This window comes from Nicotiana tomentosiformis, chromosome 12 (genome assembly GCF_000390325.3).
Source record: "Nicotiana tomentosiformis chromosome 12, ASM39032v3, whole genome shotgun sequence".
Taxonomy (NCBI): domain Eukaryota; kingdom Viridiplantae; phylum Streptophyta; class Magnoliopsida; order Solanales; family Solanaceae; genus Nicotiana; species Nicotiana tomentosiformis.
Genome location: NC_090823.1, coordinates 21914982 through 21940597, shown reverse-complemented (window position 1 = coordinate 21940597; position 25616 = coordinate 21914982). Strand labels below are relative to the sequence as shown.

The following is a 25616-nucleotide window of genomic DNA, read 5'->3' as shown; positions in this document are numbered from 1 at the left end:
ACGTTTGCTACGCCTTGGATCTTCTATACTTGGAGTATTTTTCTTTGGTTCTTCCCAAGGTCGTTTAGGTCTTTCACTTGACGACTCATATTCAGTTTTATACGGATAGATGCTTTCAAAGAATTCAGCATTATCTGATTCTATTACCGTATTAATGTGAATTTCGGGATTATCAGATTTATGAACCAAAAACCGACATGCTTTACTGTTTGTAGCATATCCAATGAAATGAAGTTAGACTTTGGCAGAGCCCAAATTTAGACCCGATTGTTTGAAGAAGAAAAAGGAGGAGGAGGAGGAGGAGGAGGTTCAGTCTCAAGTTTGCCAAAACGGATTAAACTTTAATAATTTTTAAAAGCTAGATATATTTTAAACAGAGGTGTTACGAGCGGCTAGTTGATATCATTTCCACATATTTTTAGTGGCCATTTGTTTTATTTTTCATGACATGCACCTAGGGGAAGCACACAAATAGTCGTGTTTACTCATATTTAAAGAATTCCTGACATTTACAAAAGAATTTAAAATTTAGTTGTCTTTGAATCAACTTTAGATTGTTGGTTCTGAAGTTAAAATATGGAATTTGAAGTTTTAATTTTTCTTGAATCTCAGGCAATTTTCATGAAGTTGAGGCGATTTTCCTAAAGTTTGAACTGCGAGAACTGAAGTTCGAAAAAAATGGATGCACTTTTATTTTATGACTTTTTGCAATACTTTGCAAACGCTTACATTATTGTAACAAAAGCTCTAAAAATTTTACTTACATTTTTATAATTTATATATACATGTTAGCATATATATTACTATCTTTTAAGTTTGCTAAGTTTGAGAAAACTTTGATCCACTTATATGGAAGGACATAAACCGAAGCTAAAACTAAGACCCTCTTTTTGTGAATAGCATGACTAGGTTAAGAAAAAGATCTCACGGTGAATCCTTTTTCCCAGCGACTTTTCTCCAAATCTGATTTCCATTTAAAGGGGAAAAAGGTAGGTGGGAGTATCGATGTGAGTCCGGAACCCAAATAATGTCTAATTAGGCTCAAGCGACAAATTATGGCGAAAAAAAGGGGAGCAAATATAGGTATAATACATTAATGAAATGCACTATGTCCCTTTTTCTTAACGGCCGCCGTTACCGTCCATCTCCCTCTTTTTTTTTTTGAAATACACATGGCACAAGAAAAACAGATAAATGGAAGTTAATGTATAAAAAGAGGCGGTGCAATGGTTAAAGGCTTGATGAAGCGCTGATTTTGGCTTTGAGGTCCAAGGTTCGATACATGACACCAACGAAATTTTGTGTTTCTATTTCTTTTTCATTTTTCATTTCTTTTCATTATTTGGTTTAAATATTTAGATATAAATATTTTAATATTTATAATTACTTTTCAATATATTTAAATTAATTTAATATTTATTAGAAAATTATAATTTTTGAAATCATTCAAAGCAAAAAAAATGAGAAACCTTATATTATTTCGTTAATTTAATAGTTGTTATTTTGTATTATATGCAAAACAAAATTATTATTTTTCTCTTTTTATTTTCAAATTAGAATTATGATTTTTATTTTATAGTTAAAATTTTTATAAGAGAAATTTAATTAATATATACAGTTTAATCTATTATTTGGAATTATTTTATTTTTTAATATTTTTATTTTTATTTTTAATTATTAAAATTTTAGTTATATTACACTATATGAATTTTATTAATCAAAATTCTAATTACATTTTCTATATTTTTTTCCTGAAATGTATTTTTTACTTCTCCTTTTATTCCTTGGCTATTGTAATTGTATTATCCATTAAAAAGTTTTAAATAAGAATATGGTTCTTCTTATTATTAAACATAAACTGATTATAATTATTTAATTTTTAAAATTATAATCAATTTAGGATTATTATTAGCTAAGTAATGGAATATATTTTTTATATTCTTAATAGGAAAACTAATTAAATGGTTGCTCATAGACTAAATTTTTCTTAATAAGAGTTTTCCTAAACTAAACTGGTTATAACCATTTAATATATGAACAACCATTTAATTAATTTTTCTAAACTAAATTTTCATAAACTAAATTGTATTATAACCATTTAGTTATGAACAATCCTTTAATTAATTATCCTGATAAGAATATGAAAATCATAATCCATTACTTAGCTAATAATAATTCTTGGATTATAATTTTAAATACTAAATGGTTATAATTAGTTTATATTTAATAATAATAAAATTATAAGATTTATAATTAGAATTTTGATTAATAAAATTCATATAGTGTAAATATAACTAAAATTTTAATAATTAAATTTAAAAAGTAAAATATTAAAAAATAAAAACAATTCAAGCAATAGATTAAAAGTGTATATTATTCTCTTATGAAAATTTTAACTATAAAATAGAACTCATAACTCTAATTTGAAAATAAAAAGACAAAAAAATAATTTCGTTTTGAATATAATACAAAATAACAACTATTACAAATATCAATAGATTTTTTTAATGAAATAATTAATGGCTTCTCTCTCTCTCTCTCTCTCTCTCTCTCTCTCTCTCTCTCTTTTTACTTTGAATGAATTCAAAAATTATAATTTTTTAATAAATATTAAATTATTTTAATTTGATTGAAAAATAATTATAAATATAAAAGTATTTATATCTAAATACTTAATCCAAATAATAATGGAAAGAAAAAGAAAAATGAAAAAGAAATAGAAAATCAAAATTTTGTTGGTGGCCGGTATCGAACCTTGGATGTTAAGGCCAAAACTAACTTTAAATCTAGCCTTTAACCATTGCACCACCCAATATTTTACTCTTTTTTATACATTAAATTCCTTTTATCTGCTTTTCCTGTGTCATGTGTATTTCAAAAAGAAAGAAAGAGGGAGTGGACGTTAATGCCGTTGGGTAAAACAATGGGCATAACACATTTAATTAATGTGTTATGCCTGTTTTTGTTTCTCATTTTTTTTTCACCATACTTTGGTCGCTTGAGTCTAATTATACACTATTTGGGTTCCGGACTCTATCGATGTTCACTCTAAAGTAGGCCAGATCAATTTTGAGGTCATCTTGCTCATCCTCCGATCGGACCACTTTCCAGCTCTAAGTAGTGGTATTGGTATTGGTATTGGTGCGTCTCATTAGTCATTACGACTAATCCCCTTCCTGAAAAGAGACGTCCCTATAGCAAAATAAACCAACTTCTCATTTGAGAGAGTAAATAGAGCATGAAAAAAAGTATTGTCATTATGTGCTATTATTTTAATTCAAAAATTAATTATGCCCATTTTGGCATCGGAGAGAGTATATTAGCCAAATAGAGTATATTAGTCCACAACTTTAGCTTTAAATTAGGTTGGGCCAGAATAGACTGATACTGAGGAAGCAAGACATAACAGGTGTTTGGACATTAAAAGTGTACTATTTGAACAAAAAAAAATAGCATTTGAAGTTAAGTTGAAAGATGATATTTGAAATTTGAAATTATGTTTAGACATATATTTTAAATGTTGCAGTTTTGTGAGCGGGGAAACAGAAATTTCTAAAAATTTTCAAAATCACTTTTTGGTTTTTGAAAAACTCATTTTCAATTTTTTTTCAAAAGCTTATAAAATTTCATGAACAAATATGTTTTTGAAAAAAAATATCTATGGACAAACGGGTCCATAAAGATAAAGAATTTAGTGTGTTGAAAAAGACTATCTTCCTCCTATCAAATAAAGAAAAGAAATAAATGGAGATGAGAAAAGAGCATAAGTTCAGAAAAGTATCTGTTTCTTAGCCGTTAGCTTTTAGCTTCTGTTTGTGTCCTTCCGTTAAATGGACTAAATCTGCTCAACTTTTACAAATTTGAAGGAAGATATGTGCTCACATGTATATTTAAAGAATAAAAATGAACTTAGCCCAAACATAAAGGATAATTTTGGTTAAAAACTCATACTTTTGGTAGTCTGCTTCGGCACATATAAAGCCACATGTTCTACTTGCGGTGCCGTCATATAAAATTGCCACGTAAATCTCTATCAGTCTCTCTGTAACGAACTTTAAATACACATAGCAGTAGCATCAGTACCCCAAAAAAAAAAAAAAAGCCACAGAATTCTCAATTCAACACACAGCTCTTTGCAATTTACTCGAAAGGTGAACGGATCATGTCACGTTTAATCCAAGCTCGATTTTCTCTCTCTAGATTCTCGTAAGCCATTTTTAGCCCTAATTTTACATTTCATCTGTTTGAATTGTTCGAATGTGAAGCTTATTTCGTGCAGGATTACACAATTAAGAAGCTGGAATTCGCGTCTGTTTTGTTTTAATTGTTTTTTTTTTTAATTTTTTGTTTTGTATTGTTGATTGTTTCTGTGTTTTGTGAAAATGTGTGGATTTGTTTTGTGCTGTTATTAATTAATGTGTTTGAGCTTATGGAGAATGGTGAGATAATAATGTTTATGTTGCCTTTTGTATTTTGTTTTTGAATTAGAATAATTTGGAGGTGAGTCTTTGTTTGGGCTAACTTCTGTTTTGTGTTGTTCATCAAGGAAAGAACAATAGTACTCCCTCTATTCCAACTTATTTGATGCACTTACTTTTTTAGTTTGTCAAAAAATGTTAACTTTCTATATTTAGAAACAAGTTAAAATTTTTCATAAATGATTTATGGCCACACAAATGTATGACTTATTTTAGACCCAGGCAAACAACATCACATGGAGGGAGTAAGTATTGGTTTTAATGGTTTTCTTTGTTCAACTGTTGATAATTTCTTGCAAAATCACATCATTAGTATTTCTGCTACAGAATGAAAAATCGGCTGTAGTACATCATAAGGACTTAGAATTTTCAAATATAATGTGTCTAGTGACTGATCCAAGTTTAGTTGAGTTAAGGAGCGTTTTGCCTGAAAACAGGTTTTAAATCTCAAATTATAAGGGCAAAGACGGAAGACAGATTACTGATAAGAAAAAATCAAGCAAATTGGATAAAACATTCTATCGCCCGAGCATTTAGTAGATTCCATATAGAGTCTCTTATTGGTTCTTAAATGCACTAGTTTTGGAATTTAAAAGAAAAAGAAAATTCAATCATGCATTGTATGCGTAGCTGGAGAGATATTTTTGCTGCAAGATACCACAATACTGTTCATCTCAAAGAAAAGATACCACAATACTATTTACAATAAAAAGATGCCTCAATATTAAAGGTGTAGTCGAAATATGTCACGTGTTATTGAGCATTCAATTTATTTCCTGATAAATAAGCCTAAAACATCGCAAGCAGGTTATTTCTGTTGCATATGACTAGAATGATCATGGGATTTTCAATCATGAAAGGAATAAGGTCATAGAATTCTAAGGTATCTCTATACCTCCATATTAGTCCTTGAGCTTCCTTTTAGATATTTTTGCTGGTCATGATATTATTTTTGTTTAGATACCTGTAGATTACCTATACACCTCTAGGACTGTTCATTTGGTGAACTGACTTCTTTTCTCATTTTGCTTTACTGCGTAACTCTGCTGGGAAACCGTTAATTCTTTTGTTGTAAAATTGAGGTGTAGTTTCAGTCATTCGGAGACAATATGTTCTAGTTTGGCTGATTTACAACTTTTTAAACAGGAGTGTTGCATCATCCAGAAATGTTCGGCTTTTGTCAACTGAATCCTATAAAACAGATGAGCCCTTTAAAGTTGAGGAAACAACTGAGTCCAATGAAAGAGATGACTCCTCTAAAGTTGAGGAAGCAGAAACAGTAAATATGCCTCCACCCCCAACGGAGAAGGTGTTAAACAGTTTAAAGTTTTAGCAGGACTATATCACTGTCATATGTTGCTGCTTGCTCTCACTCATTTGAAGTGACTCTTTAAACTTTCACTTCAGTTACTTGTGCTCGGTGGAAATGGATTTGTCGGCTCACATGTCTGCAAGGAAGCTCTGGATCGTGGTCTTACAGTTGCTAGTCTTAGCAGGTATTTGGCTTCACTTTCACGATAAGTTTGTTATATATATCTGCTATACTAGAGCATGAGTATTTCTTTAGGATCTTTCTTGTTGTGCACTTCTAGGTCTCGCAGGAGTTTGTCCTTTTTTGGTGAGAATAAATCGAAAATGTAATTTGAGTATAAATCGAAAGTGTAGCTTGACAAACTATTAATGAGGCTGTTTATTTGAATTTTATATTGTGTTCTCCATGGGCTCTTACTATTCTCCTTGAGGTAGTCATTGAACACACATGACGTATATGCTCCCCCGTTGTCCGTACGGAGATATCTGATTTTCCTTCACAATATCGATCTCCACAGTATGATGTAACTCTTTAAACTTCTCAATTACCTCAGAATTCTCCTTTAAGAAGTAAATCCGCACGTACCTTGAGAAGTCATCGATGAATGTTTCCATGTATTAGTACCCACTGAGGGAAGGCTGCTTGACTGGACCAAACACGTCTGAGTGTACTAGTTCCGGTGGCTCTATGGCTTGATACTTTGATTCTTGATAGGGTAATTGATGTGCTTTCCCATATTGACATCCACCACACAGTGTTTCCTCTAATCTCAAGTTAGAGAAGACCTTTTAATTTTGACTGTTGCATCATGATTGTCAGTTTGCTGTAACTCACATGGCCAAGGCGTACACGCCATAGATCAGTTGTTTCGTTACTCTGAGCCTTGTCCACATCAGCTGTTTCGGCTGACATGACATATATCGACTCTAATCTTCTTTCCTCCATGATTGACAAGCTTGTAATTTTCAAGCTCCCGTATACTTTTACGTCATTCTGCCCAAACACTGCATAATTGCCAGTAGATGTTAGTTGTGATACAAACAATAAGTTCTTCTTCATACTTGAAACATGGTAGGAATTCTGAAGTTGCACTTGTCTGGAGCTGTGACGAGGCACAAATACTGTCTTGCCAATATGAGTTATTGGCCATTTTCAATTAATTACAGCCACCACTACTCTACCGCCTCTATATTCGTTCATGTTGATGAGCTTCTTCTCATCACCAGTCATGTGATTGGAGGATGCCGAATCACCAATCCAATCATGTTCATAGTCGACTAATTTCTCACTTATAGTTGCAAGTGCATGTTCGTTTTCTGGTTCGTCAGAGCGAGAGATGGAGTGCTCTTCCTTTCCACTGTTTTCTTCAACTGCATAAGAGATCTCTGTGAGAAAGCACGGGAGAAAGTATTATTGATTGTTATTCTAGGTTACAATGATATAAAACACATAATCTACTCCTATTACATACGGGACTAGGACTAATTGCATATATTCACACAACTATTCTAACACTCCCCTTCAAGCTAGTGCATATAAATCATATGTACAGAGCTTGTTACATATGTAGCTAATACGAGGATCAGTGAGGGACTTGGTGAAAATATCTGCAAGTTGATCATTCGACTTCACAAACTTCGTAGCAATATCTCCCGAGAGTATCTTTTCTCTGACAAAGTGACAGTCAATCTCAATGTGTTTAGTTCTCTCATGGAACACTGGATTTGATGCAATATGAGTAGCAGCTTGATTATCACACACAAGTTCCATCTGACTGATCTCACCAAGTTTCAACTCCTTGAGCAACTGTTTGATCCAAATTAGCTCACATGTCACCATAGCCATTGCTCGATATTCTACTTCTGCACTAGACCGAGCAACCATATTCTGTTTCTTGCTCTTCCAAGACACAAAATTACGTCCTACTAAGACACAATATCTAGACGTAGAACATCTATCGGAAATTGATCCTGCCCAATCAGCATCTAAGTATCCAATGATCTGCTCATGGCCTAGATTCTCAAACAATAAACCTTTGCCTGGAGCTAATTTTATATACCGAAGAATGCGGACAACTGCATCCCAATGACTATCACATGGAGGATCCATAAACTGACTCACAACACTCACAAGAAAGAAAATGTCAGGTCTAGTTACTGTGAGGTAATTTAATTTACCAACCAGTCGTCTATATCTTGTAGGATCGCTAAGAGGCTCCCCATGTTCTGGCAGAAGTTTAGAATTCAGATCGATCGGAGTGTCAACAGGTCTACAACCTGTCATTCCTGTCTCCTCAAGAATGTATAAGGCATACTTTCGTTGTGAGATCATAATACCTGAGCTAGACTGAGCGACCTCAATACCCAAAAAATACTTTAATCTGCCCAGATCCTTAGTCTGAAATTGCTGAAAGAGATGTTGCTTCAACTTAGTAATACTATCCTGATCATTGCTGGTAATAACAATATCGTCAGCATAAACAACCAGATAAATACAGAGATTTGAAGCAGAATGCCGATAAAACACAGTGATCAGCTTCACTACGGGTCATGCCAAACTCCTGTATAACTGTGCATGAACTTGCCAAACCAGGCTCGAGGAGACTGCTTTAGACCATAAAATGACCGGTACAAGCGACATACAAGGCCACTAGACTCCCCCTGAGCAACAAAACCAGGTGGTTGCTCCATATAAACTTCATCCTTAAGGTCACCGTGAAGAAAAACATTCTTAATGTCCAACTGACAGAGAGGTCAATGGCGAACAACAACCATGAATAGAAAAAGGCGAACTGATGCTATTTTAGCCACGTGCGAGAAAGTGTCACGGTAATCGAGCTTAAATCTCTGAATATATCCTTTGGTAACAAGACGGGCCTTAAGTCTATCAACCTGACTATCCGGACCAACTTTGACTGCATAAACCCAACGACACCCAATAGTAGATTTACCTGAAGGAAGAGGAACAAGCTCCCAAGTACCACTCGTATGTAAATCAGACATTTTGTCAATCATAAATCATAGCCTGTCGCCATCCTGGATGAGACATTGCTTCACCTGTAGACTTAGGGATGGAAACAGAGGACAAAGAAGATACAAAAACATAATGGGGTGATGACAGATGATGATAACTTAAACCGACATAATGGGGATTAGGATTAAGTGTGGTCCTTATACTTTTCCGAAGTGCAATCGGTTAACTAGGATGAGACAAGTCCGCAGTAGGAGCAGGGTCAAGTGCAGGACGTGAATCAGCTGGAACTGATACTAGGCGCGGACGACGATGATAAGTCAGGAGTGGTGTTCTTGTGGCTGGGGATCTAGGAGGAGCAACACTAGACTCCTTAACGGTTGGCATGGGTAAGACCTTTGTGGGCTTAAGAGGAGCTATAGTAAACTCATCAAAAGTTGGTATAGGTAAGACCTCAGATATATCAAGGTGGTCAGAAGAGGTAAAGTAAGGTCTAGACTCAAAAAATGTGACATCAGCTAACATAAAGTGCCTACGAAGATCAGGTGAGTAACAACGATATCCTTTCTGAACACGAGAATAACCAAGGAAGACACACTTGAGAGCACGGGGAGCTAACTTATTTTTCCAGGGACTAAGTTATGAACGAAACATGTGCTCCCGAAAACACGAGGGGGAAAAGAGTACAAGGGTGATTGGGGAAACAATACTGAATGCGGAATCTGATTCTCGATGGGAGATGAAGGCATCCGATTAATCAAATAACAAGCTGTGAGAACTGAATCGCCCCAAAAACGCTACGAAACATAAGACTCAATGAGAAGTGTGCGAGCAGTCTCAATGAGATGCCTATTCTTTTTCTCAGCTGCCCCATTTTGTTAAGATGTGTACGCACAAGATGTTTAGATGTTTGATGAATGATTCCATGAGAGTTCATAAACTGTTGAAATGGGGAAGACAAATACTCTAGGGCATTATCACTACGAAATATGCAGATAGAAACCCCAAATTGATTTTGAATTTTTGCGTGGAAGGTCTGGAAAATAGAAAACAACTCAGATCGATTTTTCATCAAAAATATCCAAGTGCACCTGGAATAATCATCAATGAAACTGACAAAGTAGCGGAATCCCAAGGTAGAACTGACCTGACTAGACCCCAAACATCTGAATGGACTAAAGTGAAAGGTGACTCCCCTCGATTATCGGGACGCCGAGGGAAATGGAAGCGAGTATGCTTACTGAGCTGACATAACTCACACTCTAGAGTGGACAAGTGAGATAAATCAGGTATCATTTTATGAAGTTTTGACAAACTGGGATGTCTCAACCGTTTATGTAATAAATCTGGTGAATCAGTAATAGGACAAGTTGTTGAAGGAAGACAAGATGTGAGTTCATGTGATTTAGCAAGGATAAGTTAATAAAGTCCATTTGATTCACGCCCGGTATCAATGATCCACCTGGTACTGCGTTCCTGTATAAAAACAAGGTCATCAAGAAATAAAACAGCGCATTTAAGTGATTTGGCTAAGCGACTAATGACTATGAGATTCAAAGGACTACCGGAAACATAAAGAACTGAATCTAAAGGTAAGGAAGGAAGGAAGTGGACTTGCTTGACCTATTGCTATTGCCATGGTTTGAGACCCATTGGCCATTATTACTGTTGGAAGAGATTGAGAATATGAAATACTAGTAAAAAGAATGTTATCAGAAATATGATCAGATGCACCTGAATCAATGACCCAAGAGTGGGAAGAAGAAGAAGATTGAGAGACACAAGTCACGCTATTACCTCTTTGAGCTATAGAAACTATCTCAGAAGATATTTTCTTATATGCTTTATACTGAAGGAACTCGATATAATCTGATAAAGAAACCATAGGAACATTTGAAGTATATGATCCAACAGTATTTGAGCCAAAAGCATCAGATCTGGGTGACATTATAATGGACTTAAGAGAGATCAAAGCCTTATATGTCGAGCTTCAGAGTGCTGAAAATTTTGTGCTGAAGATCTTCAGTTGACACACGCAATTGCTCTGACTTACCAGATCTATGCCGGAAGCAAATTGAAGTCAACAAAATGGTGGAAATTAAATGAGGTCGGAATCAACAGGTGACCTTAGTATGTGAACAAGATGGCCGAAAAAGTGACAAGAATAGTGACGGACCAAGACCACTGCTCTCGCCGGAAAACACTTTTCCGGTAACTGAAAATCCACAAAATCTCGAAGGGTGGAGTCGGAAAAAGCAGGCGAAGAAAAAATCAGACTTGAAAGATGCCGGAAAACGACCTCACGTGCCGGCGCGTGAAGTAACACTCTCGCCGGAACTCTAACTGTCAGAGGTGCATGACGGCGTGTGTGAAGTTTTCTGCTGGAGATCTTCACTGGGGTTTGGTCGCCGATGATAGGAGAACGGCGGTGTAAAACGTAAACAACTTCTTGAGTCACCGGAAAATTGCACGGTGACGACTGATTTCCTCCCGGATGTTGTTGGAATGACGCGCAACGATAATTATCTCACAAATGCTCTAATACAATGTGAGAAAGCACGAGAGAGTATTATTGATTGTTATTCTAGGTTACTATGAGCCCTATTTATAATTTATATGTATACAAAACACATAACCTACTCCTATTACATACAAGACTAGGACTAATTACATATATTCACACAACTATTCTAACAGTCTCGAAATCCTAATCTTCTTCTTCATCCGGCTTATTTTGGGTAGACGTGGCTATGTTACCTTAATACACTAGTTATGTTGTTGTTATTGTTGTTCTACCAGCAGCCTCTGGTGTAGTTTCCTTTCTTCCCGCAATTGTAGCATTTATCCCTTCGTCGATTGTTGAAACCATGGTTTGCCTGCTTGTTGGATTGATGTCTTCTTTGATCTTGCTTCTTCTGATCTCCCTCTGGTTATGAGCTTCTCTCCTCATCCTTTTTCTCGGTAGCCTTGCTCGTTACCGTTTCTGCCGTCTTGAGTTTTGTAGTTTCTCCTTTTGCCGAAGAGAGCCTTCTCTTCATCTTTTATAGAAAGGCCTGTTAGTGGATTCTCCAAGTCTTATTCATTTGCCAACAGATTTTCCGACTTGGATAAAGTTGGTTCTGTGGCCCACCCAAGTGTGGTTGTAACTATGCCTTTATACTTTGACCTCAGACCACGGACATGATTCTCCTCATCCTTGTCTCTATGATAGCATTATCGGGATCTAATATTGATATTTCATTACATAAAGATTTAACCTTTGAGAAGTATTGACTGATCGTCATGTTTCACTGTGAAATCAACAAAAGCTCAATTTTAATCCTTTAATCGTGCATCATTCTTCTTTGTAAAAATCGTCGCCAGTGTGTTCCAGCTTCTTTGGGTGTCATGGCATTCTTAATCCGCTGCAAGAACTCGTCGTCCTACCAAAGGATGCTTTTTTTACAGTCTTTCATATGCTTTTTCTCTAGATCAATGAATATTTTGTCTAGATCCTTCTTCCTCTATTTATAAATTTTCTTCATTTTTAGCAAGAATATAGCATCAGATCTAGCAAGCATAAATCCAAATTGGTTTCTCTGTAAATCTAAGCACTGTCATTATTTACCATGAATTCTGTGTATAGCTCATAATTTTGATGCGATGAAGTTTTATAGGTTCCTTTTTTTCTTGCCCTCTTTGTTTCCCTATGTCATTGCAAAACCATGCGTCACACGAAGTTTCTGTTTAAGTTCATGCATATACCTGCTATATCTAATATAAATGTGCTTAAAATAGTTTTTGGACATGGTCAAAGATTGTGGGGCAGTCTAAGAGTGTCCGATTGTGTCATCTATCATATATCGTATGCTTCTGAGGCCCATCTAGGATATGATCCTTCTGTAGTTGGCATTTTTGTTAGATTGCCAGTCTTGTTGGCTGTTGCTCAAATAAATGTTTTTGACCTTTTTGTAGAACAGGAAGGCCGTCCATACAAGAGTCTTGGGCTAACAATGTTATTTGGCATCAAGGTTGGCTATTCTCATTGTGCAAATTACTTTTAGCTCTTCTTTTGTATGGTGCTGGTGGGCCTTCTAAGCATTTTCTCCTGCTGACAGGAAACCTACTTTCAACTGATTCATGGAAGGATGCACTCAAGGGAGTAACATCTGTTGTATGTACTGCCTCTATCCCTGATTTTTACAATAATACTATCTGGAATCATTACTGGAGTTAAAGCACACTGAAGCAGAAATGTTGTTACCTATCTTTTATTGGTTCTATCTCTTTCTTTTTGGGTGATAGAGGAAGTAATTTGAAAGTTTCGGTGGTTTCTGGCAAGATTTTCCTCCATATTTAGTATAACCCCCCTAAGAAAGTTGTTGGCTGCCATGGCCCATATTTAAGGCTTTTTCCTTCCCTTTAAAAAAAAATGGCAGCAACTTCCAATTTTTCACATGCTGCGTTGTTAATTGTTTATGGAGAAGATGCTAATCTGTGGTAATTTCTGAAGAACATTTTTTGGTGAAATATGCTAATATGTTTGTTTTTAAACTGGAAAATTTATAGAGGTTATGCTAAAAACCATAAGACTCCGGCCAAATCTACTGAGAACAAATGGGATCCTTCTAAACCAAAGTAGGTCGTTTAATTTAGGTCAGAATTAGCTTCCTCTGTGTTAACATGTGATATGAGCAAGGATAGTGGCTCCAGTTCTCTAATTTTCAACTTCTTGTAACTTCCATATTATCCATCATCATTTGACTTCAAAGGCATCCTCATTATGTTTAATCACTCTCCACTTATATCCTTAGATGCTTCGCATTTTGTTGACTTGAAGCTGACCCTCCCGAGCTCATATCAGCATGCATCTTGATCTGTGGTACAGCTAATGTGATAGAGAGGATCTTATACCTTATTCAAAAAACATTCTTGGATTCTGTGTTTTCTGCAAAGTGAATTCGGTTTTGATCTGCATAATTGCATTAGTGTCTTTTCTCCTCCTCTTATAAACTAGCTTGGTTTATACAGAACTTCTTAGTGAAGATTAAAAGAGGGGTTTCAGCATAGGTACTCATTAAGCTGATATATTTCGGTTGGCTGTTGCTGGTGTTCTCTTCTAACTGAAACTTCTCCTTAGATATGTGCATGTTAATCGTTGGAACAGTCAATTTTACCACGTTATGAAGGAACTATCTGGTTTATCATCATTTAATAGGGTGTAAGGAAGTTAGATACAGTATGCAAGTAGTCAATCAGTCAGTTTGGTAGTACCAGAGAGAGAGAGAGTTTGTCTCTTATGCTGGTTATTTGGCAGTCTGATATAAATAATTGGATGCATATGAATGGTGTGAGTCTAGTCCTCAGCTCCACTAACTTATTACCCTCAAAACTGGAATTTTCGCTATGTGAGCAAAGGAAAGTAAGTTGGATCTCTAGTGGTTTGACAATGAATGGGCATTAATTCATAGAGCTTCACTATATTCAGAAACAGTTAAATTTACCTGTACTGGTGGATAGTTTCTTTTCATCCGCAGATTCAATTTAATAGACTTATTGATAAACTATGTTTACCCTTTTCTTGTCTTCTGAGATATTTGTCTACACTTTTTTAGTTAAAGTTACTGTTTCCGATTCAGTCTGCTTCTCATGAAGTTTTGTTGCTATCCTATCTAGTTTGATTCTCATGAACTTCACTTTCTGAACAGCCATTATGTTCACAGCTGATTCTTTTAGTATTTGCTAGTCAAAGGATACGCACGTTGCGCGTGTATTTTTATCTCAATGAGTACAATTATTTTTAAAATTATATTAAATTTCTGATTGAATCATGAAATATATGTCAAAGAAAAAATTTTAAGTTCCTAAATTGATGATTCTTGATTCTATTTTGCTAACTCAATAAAAGAAGAAACTTTGTCCCACGGGAGTTCTCAGTCATCTCAGCCGATATATTTAACATAAAATTTATTTAAGATTTATAATTTTATTGCTTTAATTTTACAAGTTATGCATCCTTTTTAGTTTTAACAAGATCATATAACTCTGAAGATTTAGAATTATTATATTTTTATTTTCAAAAAGCTATATATTCTTATGTTAATTCTAAAAAGACATAAACATGACGTATCTAACTGACATAAGATGTTAATACTATGTAGAAGGAGTAAAAATATGAAATTCATGTAAAAATCAGATTTAGAGTTTATTTTTTCAATCAATTCTCACGGATTTATTGTGTTAGTTTTCTTGTGTTTGTATAATCAGTTTTTATATTTTAATTGGGACGTTTTTAAAGTTAGTGTAATTTAATTCAAAAAGAATATTATAATTGTTATTAAAAATATTTTCATGAGTAAATTGTTACCAAAATAATTTTCTTGTATATTTTTCTAATTTTTTGTAATCAATTTTTTTGTTTTGTCATGTTTATAAGCGTGCTCATAATTAAACGGCCAAATTAAAAAACCCAAAAACGGCATTCCTAATTTCTTCATAGCAATGTATGTGCACGTAGTATAGAACATACTACTTCATTTAAAATTGGTTTCAGCCTCATTCAACTCTCTAAAAAATATTTAAGAAAAGTTGGGTAAGACTACCAATATTTAATTAGAATTAAAAGCTAAACTAATAATAACATGGACCATCGTGTGAACAATCATGGTTATATTTTTTTTATCTATATAAAGTAACTTTTTAATTGATTTTAGTGTCCTAAATATTCGGATTATATACATAGTTTAAATAGGGAAAAATTTAATAAGTCAAATTTTAGTTGGTTTTAAAATCCTAAATATTAGGAAAATAACTTAAATTACAATTCTATCCAATGTGAAATCTATTTTTAGAGGGTAAAAAAGGCGAACGACATTTCGCTAAGGGCCTTCGTGCTTTTAATATAGTATAGATATGAGGAGTTAAGAGCACTGGTTTTTTTCTCTCTTATGCGATGGCAAAATATTTTTGCAGATTTCATGCGTTGGCGGGTTTGGCTCTAACTCGTACATGTATAAAATCAACGGGACAGCTAACATAAATGCCATCAGAGCTGCTTCAGAAGAAGGTATTAGCTAGCTATAGAAGTCTACTTAAGCTGTTAAGCACCTTTCTGTGTTGGTATGACATTTAGCTTTATTATTATTTTTTTTAAACCATGAAAATTGTGGTCTTTCAATGCAATAAAAGGAGTTTAGCTATGAAGTGGAGATAACTTTACCTGAATGTTAGAATATGTAATGTTGTGAAGTCTTTTATTAATTGCTACAGATGGAATCCTTCCTCTTTCGACCAACTAAAGCACCATGTACAGTGTTTAAGATAATTTTTTATTTCTCTATGGCCTTAAATTTAAAGTCTTAGAGATGGAGATGCCTGTTGGGAATTCACAATTGTCATAAAACCACCTTTTATTGTTTCTACAGTTGATTGCTTTGTTTCGACCTGGATTTTTTAATATATATTGGTGCCTCTGGGAGGTAAAAGTTGGTTAATTGCCTGTAAGGACCTGAATCTGATTTTGGTAGCATGTGTAAATGATGTTAAACAGTTGGAAAGGGTATTTGTTATCTTTTAGGAGCATATTACTCTAAGCAAGCTTGTCTCCCAAAGGGAGTTGTGAGTTTGATTGATATTCTATGTACAACATTCTTTTTAATAGGTAGAGCTGAGGTATTGTGGGTGGGTTTGGTTGTGTGTGGGGGGGGGGGGGGAGTGGTATCTTGTTGACTGGACATTGTGAGCCTATCTAAGTAGGAGGAAAGTTTGATCTATGTAATCTAGCGTCCTAAACATTTCCTTATTAGGAAATAGTTTTCGGGATATTCAAATGAGAACCTAATCCTCTTTGGCGTGGTAATTAATAACTACTACCTCCGTTTCAGCACCACCCAATTACATTGGTGATCAATTTAGTTTTATAGGCATATTTGATCGGAAACAAAGGGGGTTAGATGAAAAATTGGTGCAGCCATCAAATCAATGATTGACAATTTGTAAAAGTATTGCATGTCCAAGAGCATGATCATTAATTTCATGAGTTTATCTTCTGGTTAGTGTCCATAAGAGTAGATAACAGTGACCGAACTTACCTTCTGGTGGTCCCTTTAATATGGACATTCCTTTCTATCTTTCAGCTTTTGAGCCGTAAATATGCCTCTCTCCTTTCTGCCAAAGGGAACTCAATTTCTCACTGGTTCCATTTCTTTCGAAGTTTGACTGTAGAGAAGTGGATAGTCCCATAATTATTTTGGCTCCCATGTACCATGATTGTATTCCAATGCTCAAGACATGATGTTGGAATTGATACTCTCCATAGTCTTCAATGAATCTTCTCCTTTTGGCCCGTTTCTTTGCATTCTCACATAGGAAATGCGCTTTTGCCTTTTTTGTTGAAAGGTTAAGCTTCAGTCAATATTGAGACACACATTATTTGATTGCGGTGGACTAAATTTGAGTGGCTGTGATTGCTAGAAATCGTAAGAATTTGCCTCTTTTGTTGATAGTTTTAAGTTTTCAGTCAATCTTGACACATTTATTTGATTATGGTAGACTAAGTATCAATGGTTTGTGACCATTAGAAAGCCTAGCAATCTGTTGAGTCCTAATTGATGCATCTTGCACAGGGAAAAGTTGCAAGAGTGACTGCAATCTGTTTCTACTCCCTGTACTACCCTTTTTGCAATAGACATACTGCAAAAATATATAGCTTCTTCATCCCAATTTATATGACACTCTTCCCATCCCCGGGAGGTATGAGAACGTTCGATACTATTCCACTAATAATATTATTTTATACAACTTTGATAGCCGTTAAGAATTCAAATCATTTCACTATTTTTAAAGTCAAACTAGTTTTTTTTTTACATATATCTAATTTTATATATAGGTCTAATTAACATCATAAGCTTTGGGTTCAGTCGAACACCATCATAATAGAAATGGGACAGGAGGAGTACGACTTAGTTTGGAACTCTTATATTGCTCACTCCGTCTTCAAATATGAGTGGTCGTTAGACATTGTCCTAACAAGAAGGACAAGAGTTTATGAAAACATAATTGTTGGTTGTCTGTTTGGTCAGAGTATATTCCTAGTATATTTAAGGTAGATTTAGTTCTTGCTTTGCGTGGGACCGGGTGTGCTACATACATGATAAGTAGTTGATGATTTCTCGAGCGAGATTAGAAACTTTACTTCATGGATATATACTGTTTGAGCTTAAGTCATCCGCTTCCTTGTACTCTTCCTCCTATCCATAACCTTCTTTTCCCCATACCCTTATTTTAGGCCCGTGTTCTCTTTTAGAGGGTTATAATAAAATAAATACCTATGCCTATGAACAGTAAGATTTTTTCATCTCCAGTGTGCCAACAACAATAACACTAACTACGCCTCAGTCCCAAACAAGTTTTGGTCGGCTAGCTAATATCTTACAAAATAAAAATAGTAATAAAAATAAAAAGTACTAGAAGTTCCTTTTTCTGCTGATGTTTAAATCTCTAAAAGGTTAAACAACTCTTAGAAAAGCATAGTACGTAAAGTAGAAGTGCTAACATGGTTAAAACATATTCTCAATATATCTAACACTCTTTAACCTATATGCGCATTTTATCGGTTTGCACCGGAAATCAGATCTTCAGTCTGCATGATGAATGTCTTGTTTAGGCATCAATTTTGGATAAATAACTAAAAGCTGTTATTGCTAAAAGAGGACCACGCTGTTGTATTGATAGACCGAATGTGTTGTCCATGCTGGAGTGCTCCATGTAATGTTGTTATAATATGCTTTATCTCTATGTGCAGGAGTTAAAAGATTTGTTTACATCTCCGCTGCAGACTTTGGTGTTGCAAATTACGTGTTACAAGGTTATTATGAGGGGAAGGTATTAGCTCAATACTTTTGATTGATGTAGACAAATGACTAATTAAGAATATGCAAAAGATGTCAACTTCTACTTAGAGAGTAGTAAAAGACATTGTGTGGTATGTTGTTCTTGTTGATTCAAGCTTTTTATGTTTACGGCGGCCAAAGAAATTTCTGCTTGGCATGAGCCAAGAGTTACTGAGAGTCCTGAATATCAACTCAATTAACTTGTTTTCTTTTGAAAAGCTTCTAGGTTTTAGTGTAATCTGGCATTCTTCAATTGTTAGACCTCTTTTCAAATTAGATGACATGGTTGTAGGAGAGATTAAGATAAATTTCCTTTCTATAACATAGTATATTTTATTATTTTCTAGTCAAAAGCTTTTTAACCATGTCAGAACTAATATTTCTTGGTGGCTGTGAGCCCGCGATATTCAGTTGCAATGGGAGGGTTGAGTACATAATGGAGTTTCATCTAGGAAGTGTTATGTGGACGCGTGTTAAGTTGCACGGGTGTGGATCTAGAGGTCGGATCCTTCGAGATGTAATCGGGGATACGGATCCTAGTACGGATACGGGGATCCGGCTAAAAGTAATTCAAAAAAATAAAAATATAAAAATATCGGTAAATTATGAGAAATTTTATGAAATACTTACGTACTGTGGATTTCTTTTTTATTTTCAAGTTGTAGATAAGTTAAAGATTGATTTCCTAGATAAAGTATGCTATTTTCTTCAAATTTACCTTAGTTTTGGTTCTGATTTCGGGAATCAAATTATATCTCGTCTCGAAATTTTCCGTCCATCGTGTCAAAGTACCCCAAATTGTTTGAACATATTCGGTACGGATCCTATACCCACACACATACTAGTGTTGTGTCGACACGGGTGCGGCACCTAAACTGCCGTGGTGGAGCAACTTAGGACGCGGGTATGAGTGTCTCATATGAAGTTCAAGTAATGATAGGTATATTCGATTTTATCAAGTTTTATGTATGATAAAAGTGAGCACATAAAGTGTTCATTATCCTTGCCTTAGCCTTCAACCAGGTTTCTAAGAATTTTCCTGATAAATAGCGTCTCTGAGGTTTACTTAGAAATCAAGTGACATCTAATAGTCGTTGGATGACAGAAACAAGTGTTTTGATTTCTAACAATATATCCTCTAAGGAAGTGGTTGGGCTTAGATGGGTTCAAGCGTTTCTGTGTTCAGGTGTTGATATGATGTACTTTTGATGATGGAGTTATCGTTACATTTAGAGAGCTAGTCATTTACTACCAATTATGTAGCAGAACCAGGGACCACTGTCGTGAAAAGAAGAGAAAAAGGTTTCTGGCATGGAAGTATGGAACTATGCCTACTCATTGAATATCCTTTCATGGCTGCATATAGAATTTGTATTGCTTGATTGATGCTAGCATTGAAATGTTTGATCTAATAAGCTCAGGATAGAAGATGCATCTTTTGTACGAAAGCGTTCAGTCATCAAATGTCTTGCTAGATCCGAAGTCTGAACAGTATATAAGATTACGTAGTTGGGATGGAAGTTGTATGGTCAAGATCCTACAGTTGCAGTAAGCAGTAATCACTACACCCTAAACTATGTTGTTTGTTGCTGTCTATTGCTTAAAAGAATGATGAACGTTTATCTCGATTATCACTGAACTGATTGCATGGGTTACGTCAATTGTGGCTGCGTGCTTGAGGTTTGCTCGATTCTTTTAATAAAGGATTTCTATACTTTGCAACAATACAAGAACTCGAGGACAAATTCCTTCCAGACATGAAGGGCATAGCAACTTCTGCCTAGCCCATGCTGTGAGAAGTTAGAAGAATATTTTGCTTAACCGATCAATCATTGTATTTTAAGTTGTAACGAATAGAAGAGAAATAACTTCTTTTGACTTGATTAATGAGCAATGTAAAGGAGGGACTCTTCATATGTCTCTATGCAAATAAGGTAGGTGAATATTTTATAATTAGATACAGAATATTCTGAAGTATTCTATAAAATATTACAGTATATATAATATTTGTGTTCAATGAACACGTATTATTCTTTCTTGATAAGCCAACGAAGATGTGTTATTCTGGACACATTTTCTTAATATTCAACGTACACCCTCAAATGAAGTGGAAAAATCATTTTGAATTAGATTACATTGAAAAATGTCGCTGGGGTAAGAAATGTTGTCAAAATAATGGTCGGAAAGATGCATGTCACTACTCACTACTAGAATAGCATCGGAAGGAGAGAGTTGTTCTGCTGATCATTAGGAGGAATGAGCGGTGCCGTTTGCTGAAAGAAAAGAGTTACAGCGCTAATCGCCCGATAGAGAAGGGCGTCTGTTGTTGGGAGGGAAGTGGAGAGACGTGGCGGCTGGATAGAGGACGGGCATTGTCTCTGAAGAGAAAAGAAGAGTGGTGACGATTGCTAGAGAGAGGAAAGATGAGGAACGTTGTTCATTGGCAATAGGAGAGGCATCGGTCATCAAAGATAGAAGTGTGCCGGTCACTAAAAATAAGCGGTGCTGACCACGAAAAAGGCGACAAAAGCAAGAACATCTGCAGAAGTTACTTGAGAATCTACCTAGATCTACCGCAATTATAAGCAGAAGTTACTTGAGAATCTACCTAGATCGTGGAGATTCTGCTACCATGTGCAAATAAAAGAGAACCTTTTATTGACTTGATTATTGGCATCATAATTGCGGTTCCTTTGGTAGGAATATTAGGCTACATATAATGTGATAAGTAATTATTTCTCATACTAGTAAAGTGACCAAATGTTCTATAATAAATACAGATACATCTTAAGGTATCTTATATAATATTTGTACTCCCTCCATTCCATTTTAGTTGGTCCCAAGAAGAATGTCATATTTCTTTATTTACCCTAGGGGTTAGCTCAGTTGGTAAAGGTTGAGGGACTTGTGTCCTAGGTCAAAGGTTCGAGGCCCATGCTAAGCGAACTAACAGAGTATTGGAGAAGGGTAGAGGGGCAATCCATCATCCCCGAGTTTCGATGGCTGTGTTGGCCCAAAGGGTCGCGGATTTCTCGGTCATAAAAGAAAATGTCATAGTTCCTTATTTAGAAACAATTTAACTTTAAACCTCCTTATTTATCCGTAATGAGATGATATATAGCCACATAAATGCCTAGGGCTTGTGTTAGACCACAAGCATACAGTGGTGGAGCTTACTGTTTAAGTAGGTCAATGAGGTGATAAAATTTGTAGAACTTCTGAAAGTGACCTTTTTGTTCTTCTGTCTCATGTCTGTATTATGTTATGCAGCGAGCTGCTGAAACTGAGCTTCTAACAAGATATCCCTATGGAGGTAAGCTATTTTGGTTTTCATTGGGTACCTAACCACTTTCTGGTGCACACATGTCAATTTAAATGTGCGACTTACATCAAAGTAATAGGCATGCAAAATGGCTCTTTGTTTCATGTTAGGGCGATGCAATTATTTTTTGCAAAAGTTTGATAATTTATCTGCAGGTAATTGTCAATAGATCATAAAAATTGGCAATTTAATGTACCTGTCCCGATCTTCACTTGCTTTGGCCAACCCATTCTGACAGGGAATGAACTGCAGGGGCAATGTAACACACTATTAGAGCTTGTTTAGGGGTTTCCCTTTCCATTCATTTAGTTCATTTCATGGTATGTCTTCATGAGCACATTCACCACCCCATTAGTGGTGGCTTGTGCAACATGCATCGGTCCTATTGAGGAAGGTTCAGAGGAGTGATGTGAGGAGTGTTTAGATGGATGTAAGACAATCTGCTGAATTGGTGACCCGTTAACAAGTGGCGCAAAATTGCTTGTTTAAATTTGAGGATTATCCACAATTAGTGCTTAGTGTGACCTGACTCTGCAAACACGGGAGAAAACGCACATGGGTAATAGACTATAGAGGAGCACTCCTTGTTATAGATAGAAACATTATGGAATGTTGGACTTGATGCGTTTCACCTTTATTGTATTGCACAAGGTTGTAAATTTTCTCTGCTTGTTATTGTATCTCTGTTTTGATGATTTAAGATTCAAGTGTGAAGATTTATTCACACCCATCTGTCGTTATCTTGTTTTTTTTTTCAGGAATAATTCTGAGGCCTGGATTTATCTACGGAACCCGTCGTGTCGGGAGCATGAAATTGCCCCTTGGTGTAGTTGGTTCTCCTCTAGAGATGGTGTGTACCCTTTGCTTATTCTTTACTTCTTTTCATGTACATCTACTGCACATACAGCTTCTTCCTCCTGGAAGATGAACAAAAGTTGGACTATCCACCTTCCGTTACATTTTTTCTTTTATAATGTACATCGAAGAGATATTACTTTTTTGTTTCGTCTAGCAGTCGTTCCTTAATGAAACTCCTTAGGTTATTAAATTGAACATGTGCTGTATTATCCGAAGATCCAAAGCCCCTCAAACCCTGTTCTCCCATCTGTACAAAGTTAATAATTGAAGTAATAAAACAATAATTAGCTTGGAAAGGGAACAAGAGTCTTTTTCCTTGCCTCGTGTCAGATCCATACAATGAATGGTCGTGCTATATGACTCTTTCATCCATGCATTTTTTGCAATTTCTGTGCATTGTGATAGTTTCTCTTAGTATGTTCATATATTCTTGGTTAAAGTTTCTCTTGGTTACATTTTCAGATTCTGCAACGTGCAAAACCATTGAGTCAAATACCCCTTGTTGGGCCACTGTTTACTCCTCCTGTGAACGTCACTGCAGTAGCTAAAGTTGCCGTCAGAGCGGCAACAGATCCTGTATTCCCTCCTGGTGTGATTGATGTTTATGGAATCTTACGCTACAGCCAGCAGAGATCCGTATAAGGTGAAATGATTTCACCTGAAAATAACGATACCTACGGGGAAATTCCTTTTTAATCCTCATAGACCCAATAAACTCCACTTCTCAAACTTATCATGATGGTAAAGTGTACTTTTTGCCAGATAGATATGGTGCCATTCAATAAATGATGCTTTTGGAGTTGACATTATCATCCGCTTGTAGTTAAATAGCATGCATATGGCAGATACGAGATGCTTATCCTCTTCCCCCCTTGAGTGTGGCTGTTGTTCAGTTGTTTCCCCAAAAGAGTCAGAAAATGGATGCAATAAAGTATAAGGATCAGTTTCTTCTTCTTTTTTTTTTTTTTTTTCCCCTTCTTGTTTTAGTTTCAGGCAGAGTAGCTTATTTTGGCATTTAGTACGATGAAAGAAAAAGCAGAGCAGCTTGGTTCAGTTCATCAATTTGTTCTGGTGGAGAAGGCTAGTTGAATATGAATAAATGACAATTCACTATCTGATGATTAAGCAGATACACAGATAGAAGGGCAGCAAATTGCAGTTCTGCTTTTATCGAAATGTTGTAGTTTTCCAGTAACTTGGTTTGTATTGGTTGATGAATATATCTTATTTGTCCTATTTTTCTTCCGAGTTCATTTTCATCAATGGCGTGCATTTTGTTTATGTTGATTTGCAGGTGATTAGAGACTCCCAGAGCAATTCATGAGTTTATTATCGTTTCCCTTCTTTTGAACTTTGAAGTGAGCGTGCTTGATTAGTGTTTAAGTGTCTCAGTTTTTCCACGTCTTCTGCTGGAGTTCTGAAGCTGCTTCAGGAAACAGTGAAATAAAAGATAAAAATTATTTAATGTGTGACCATCTGTCGAAAGGTTAGAGAAAGTATAATTTTATTTACTTAATTGTATTCTCAATGAAAAGACAGAATATATGTCTGAATTCTGCTAGTTGCACCTTCTTTTACCGCTCGATATGATCATGTCAAGGTTCTGTTATTTCTATACCCGTCTTTAAACTTGTCGTACTCTCATATTGAATACGTAGAGAAATTTAAAGTCAGTCCTTCAAATATAATGGCAAAATTATATTCAAATATAATGGCAAGTCGTCCTTCAAAATGTTCAATGAAACTCTAGATGGAAATTTAACTATTCATAGTCATGCCAGCAAGCATGTTAATAATTGAAAGTATTGATATACAAACTAGAAAGAATTGAAAGAAAAATCCTTGCGATCCGTTGCTTGCGCTTGTTCCAGCCAACTTTTCTCTCTAAAATATTGTCCAACTCCTTAAAAACTAAGTTTAAGAGGTATTTGTATGCTAAAATAAAGTTAGGGCAGAAATGACCAAGCCTCAAGCTGACTGTGAGTCAAAACACCCCGGAAAAAGAATTATTAAGGTACATGTATCTAAATTTTTCACTTTATAAAGTTAAGCTCTTTAACTTTACATGCGTATAATAATTTTTTTGAGCTAAGATTTACATTTCTTATATTTTTTCTTCTCCTTATATTTTTTTAGCTTAAATATTCAGATTGTTATGATTTCTAAGTGCGATTCTTTTCTTATAAATGTTCAAAATGTTTTACTATTCATGTACAAAACAATATAATATTTTCAATTTTTGTACTAATTATATGGGTGTATCACGCACGTTCAGGGACTAGTAAAACTGAAATTAGAATGAACTTTTAATCTCTAGCTCAAGTTATTATGATTTCTTTTAATGAATATATTGAGACGAAATTTGAATTTATTCAATTTTTCCAAATACGTTGCGTACTTTGAATTAGTGTTATATAAGGACTATAAACTAGCTATATATATATATATATATATATATATATATATATATATATATATATATATATATATATATATATATATATATATATATATACACACACTTGGAATTGGTCAATAGTAAACGCTTAGGGGAACAAAAATAACAAAAAGGCAATAATTTGGAGGATGCCTCTACTTTGATTTATTAAATAACAAATTAAAATCACAAACCAACTAGAGTTTTTTTACACACTTGATCCCTTTTTAACTATTATTTAAAAAAATAGCATCATTTATTGTTTATTCCATAAAGAGCACTTTTTTTTTTCATTATTAGCATATTACAAAAATTAAGCCCAACATTCATCTTCTTCACTCCATTTTTTAAAATCTGATGCATATGTGCA

General features: G+C 35.0%; 1 protein-coding gene across 5 annotated transcripts; it reads left to right on the top strand.

The window, feature by feature from the left end:
* The first annotated feature begins 4007 nt into the window (after window positions 1-4007).
* On the top strand, window positions 4008-24424 carry LOC104116475 (uncharacterized protein At1g32220, chloroplastic-like). Of its 5 annotated transcripts, none has more exons than XR_004512165.2 (12): window positions 4022-4206; window positions 5625-5787; window positions 5886-5974; window positions 12715-12770; window positions 12858-12913; window positions 15712-15805; window positions 18542-18621; window positions 21900-21942; window positions 22710-22801; window positions 23272-23452; window positions 23797-24008; window positions 24104-24424. XR_004512165.2 is itself a non-coding variant. In XM_009627337.3 (11 exons), the coding sequence occupies exons 1-10, from the start codon at window positions 4163-4165 to the stop codon at window positions 23449-23451; spliced, it is 897 nt and encodes a 298-aa protein (XP_009625632.1). In that variant the 5' UTR covers window positions 4022-4162; the 3' UTR covers window position 23452; window positions 24104-24424. The 5 variants fall into 5 exon arrangements, 2 of the variants coding, with proteins under 2 accessions (XP_018633285.1, XP_009625632.1); XR_011413039.1 differs by having other exon boundaries at window positions 23572-24008; window positions 24104-24394; XR_004512164.2 differs by having other exon boundaries at window positions 4008-4206; window positions 23272-24008; window positions 24104-24394.
* The last annotated feature ends 1192 nt before the right edge of the window (window positions 24425-25616 follow it).

Coding starts and splice junctions, on each gene's coding strand:
- LOC104116475 (XM_009627337.3), top strand. CDS start 4,163: ATGTCACGTTTAATCCAAGCTCGATTTTCTCTCTCTAGATTCTC. Junction 5,788..5,885: donor CTCCACCCCCAACGGAGAAG/GTGTTAAACAGT, acceptor CTTTCACTTCAG/TTACTTGTGCTCGGTGGAAA. Junction 18,622..21,899: donor AAGGTTATTATGAGGGGAAG/GTATTAGCTCAA, acceptor TATGTTATGCAG/CGAGCTGCTGAAACTGAGCT.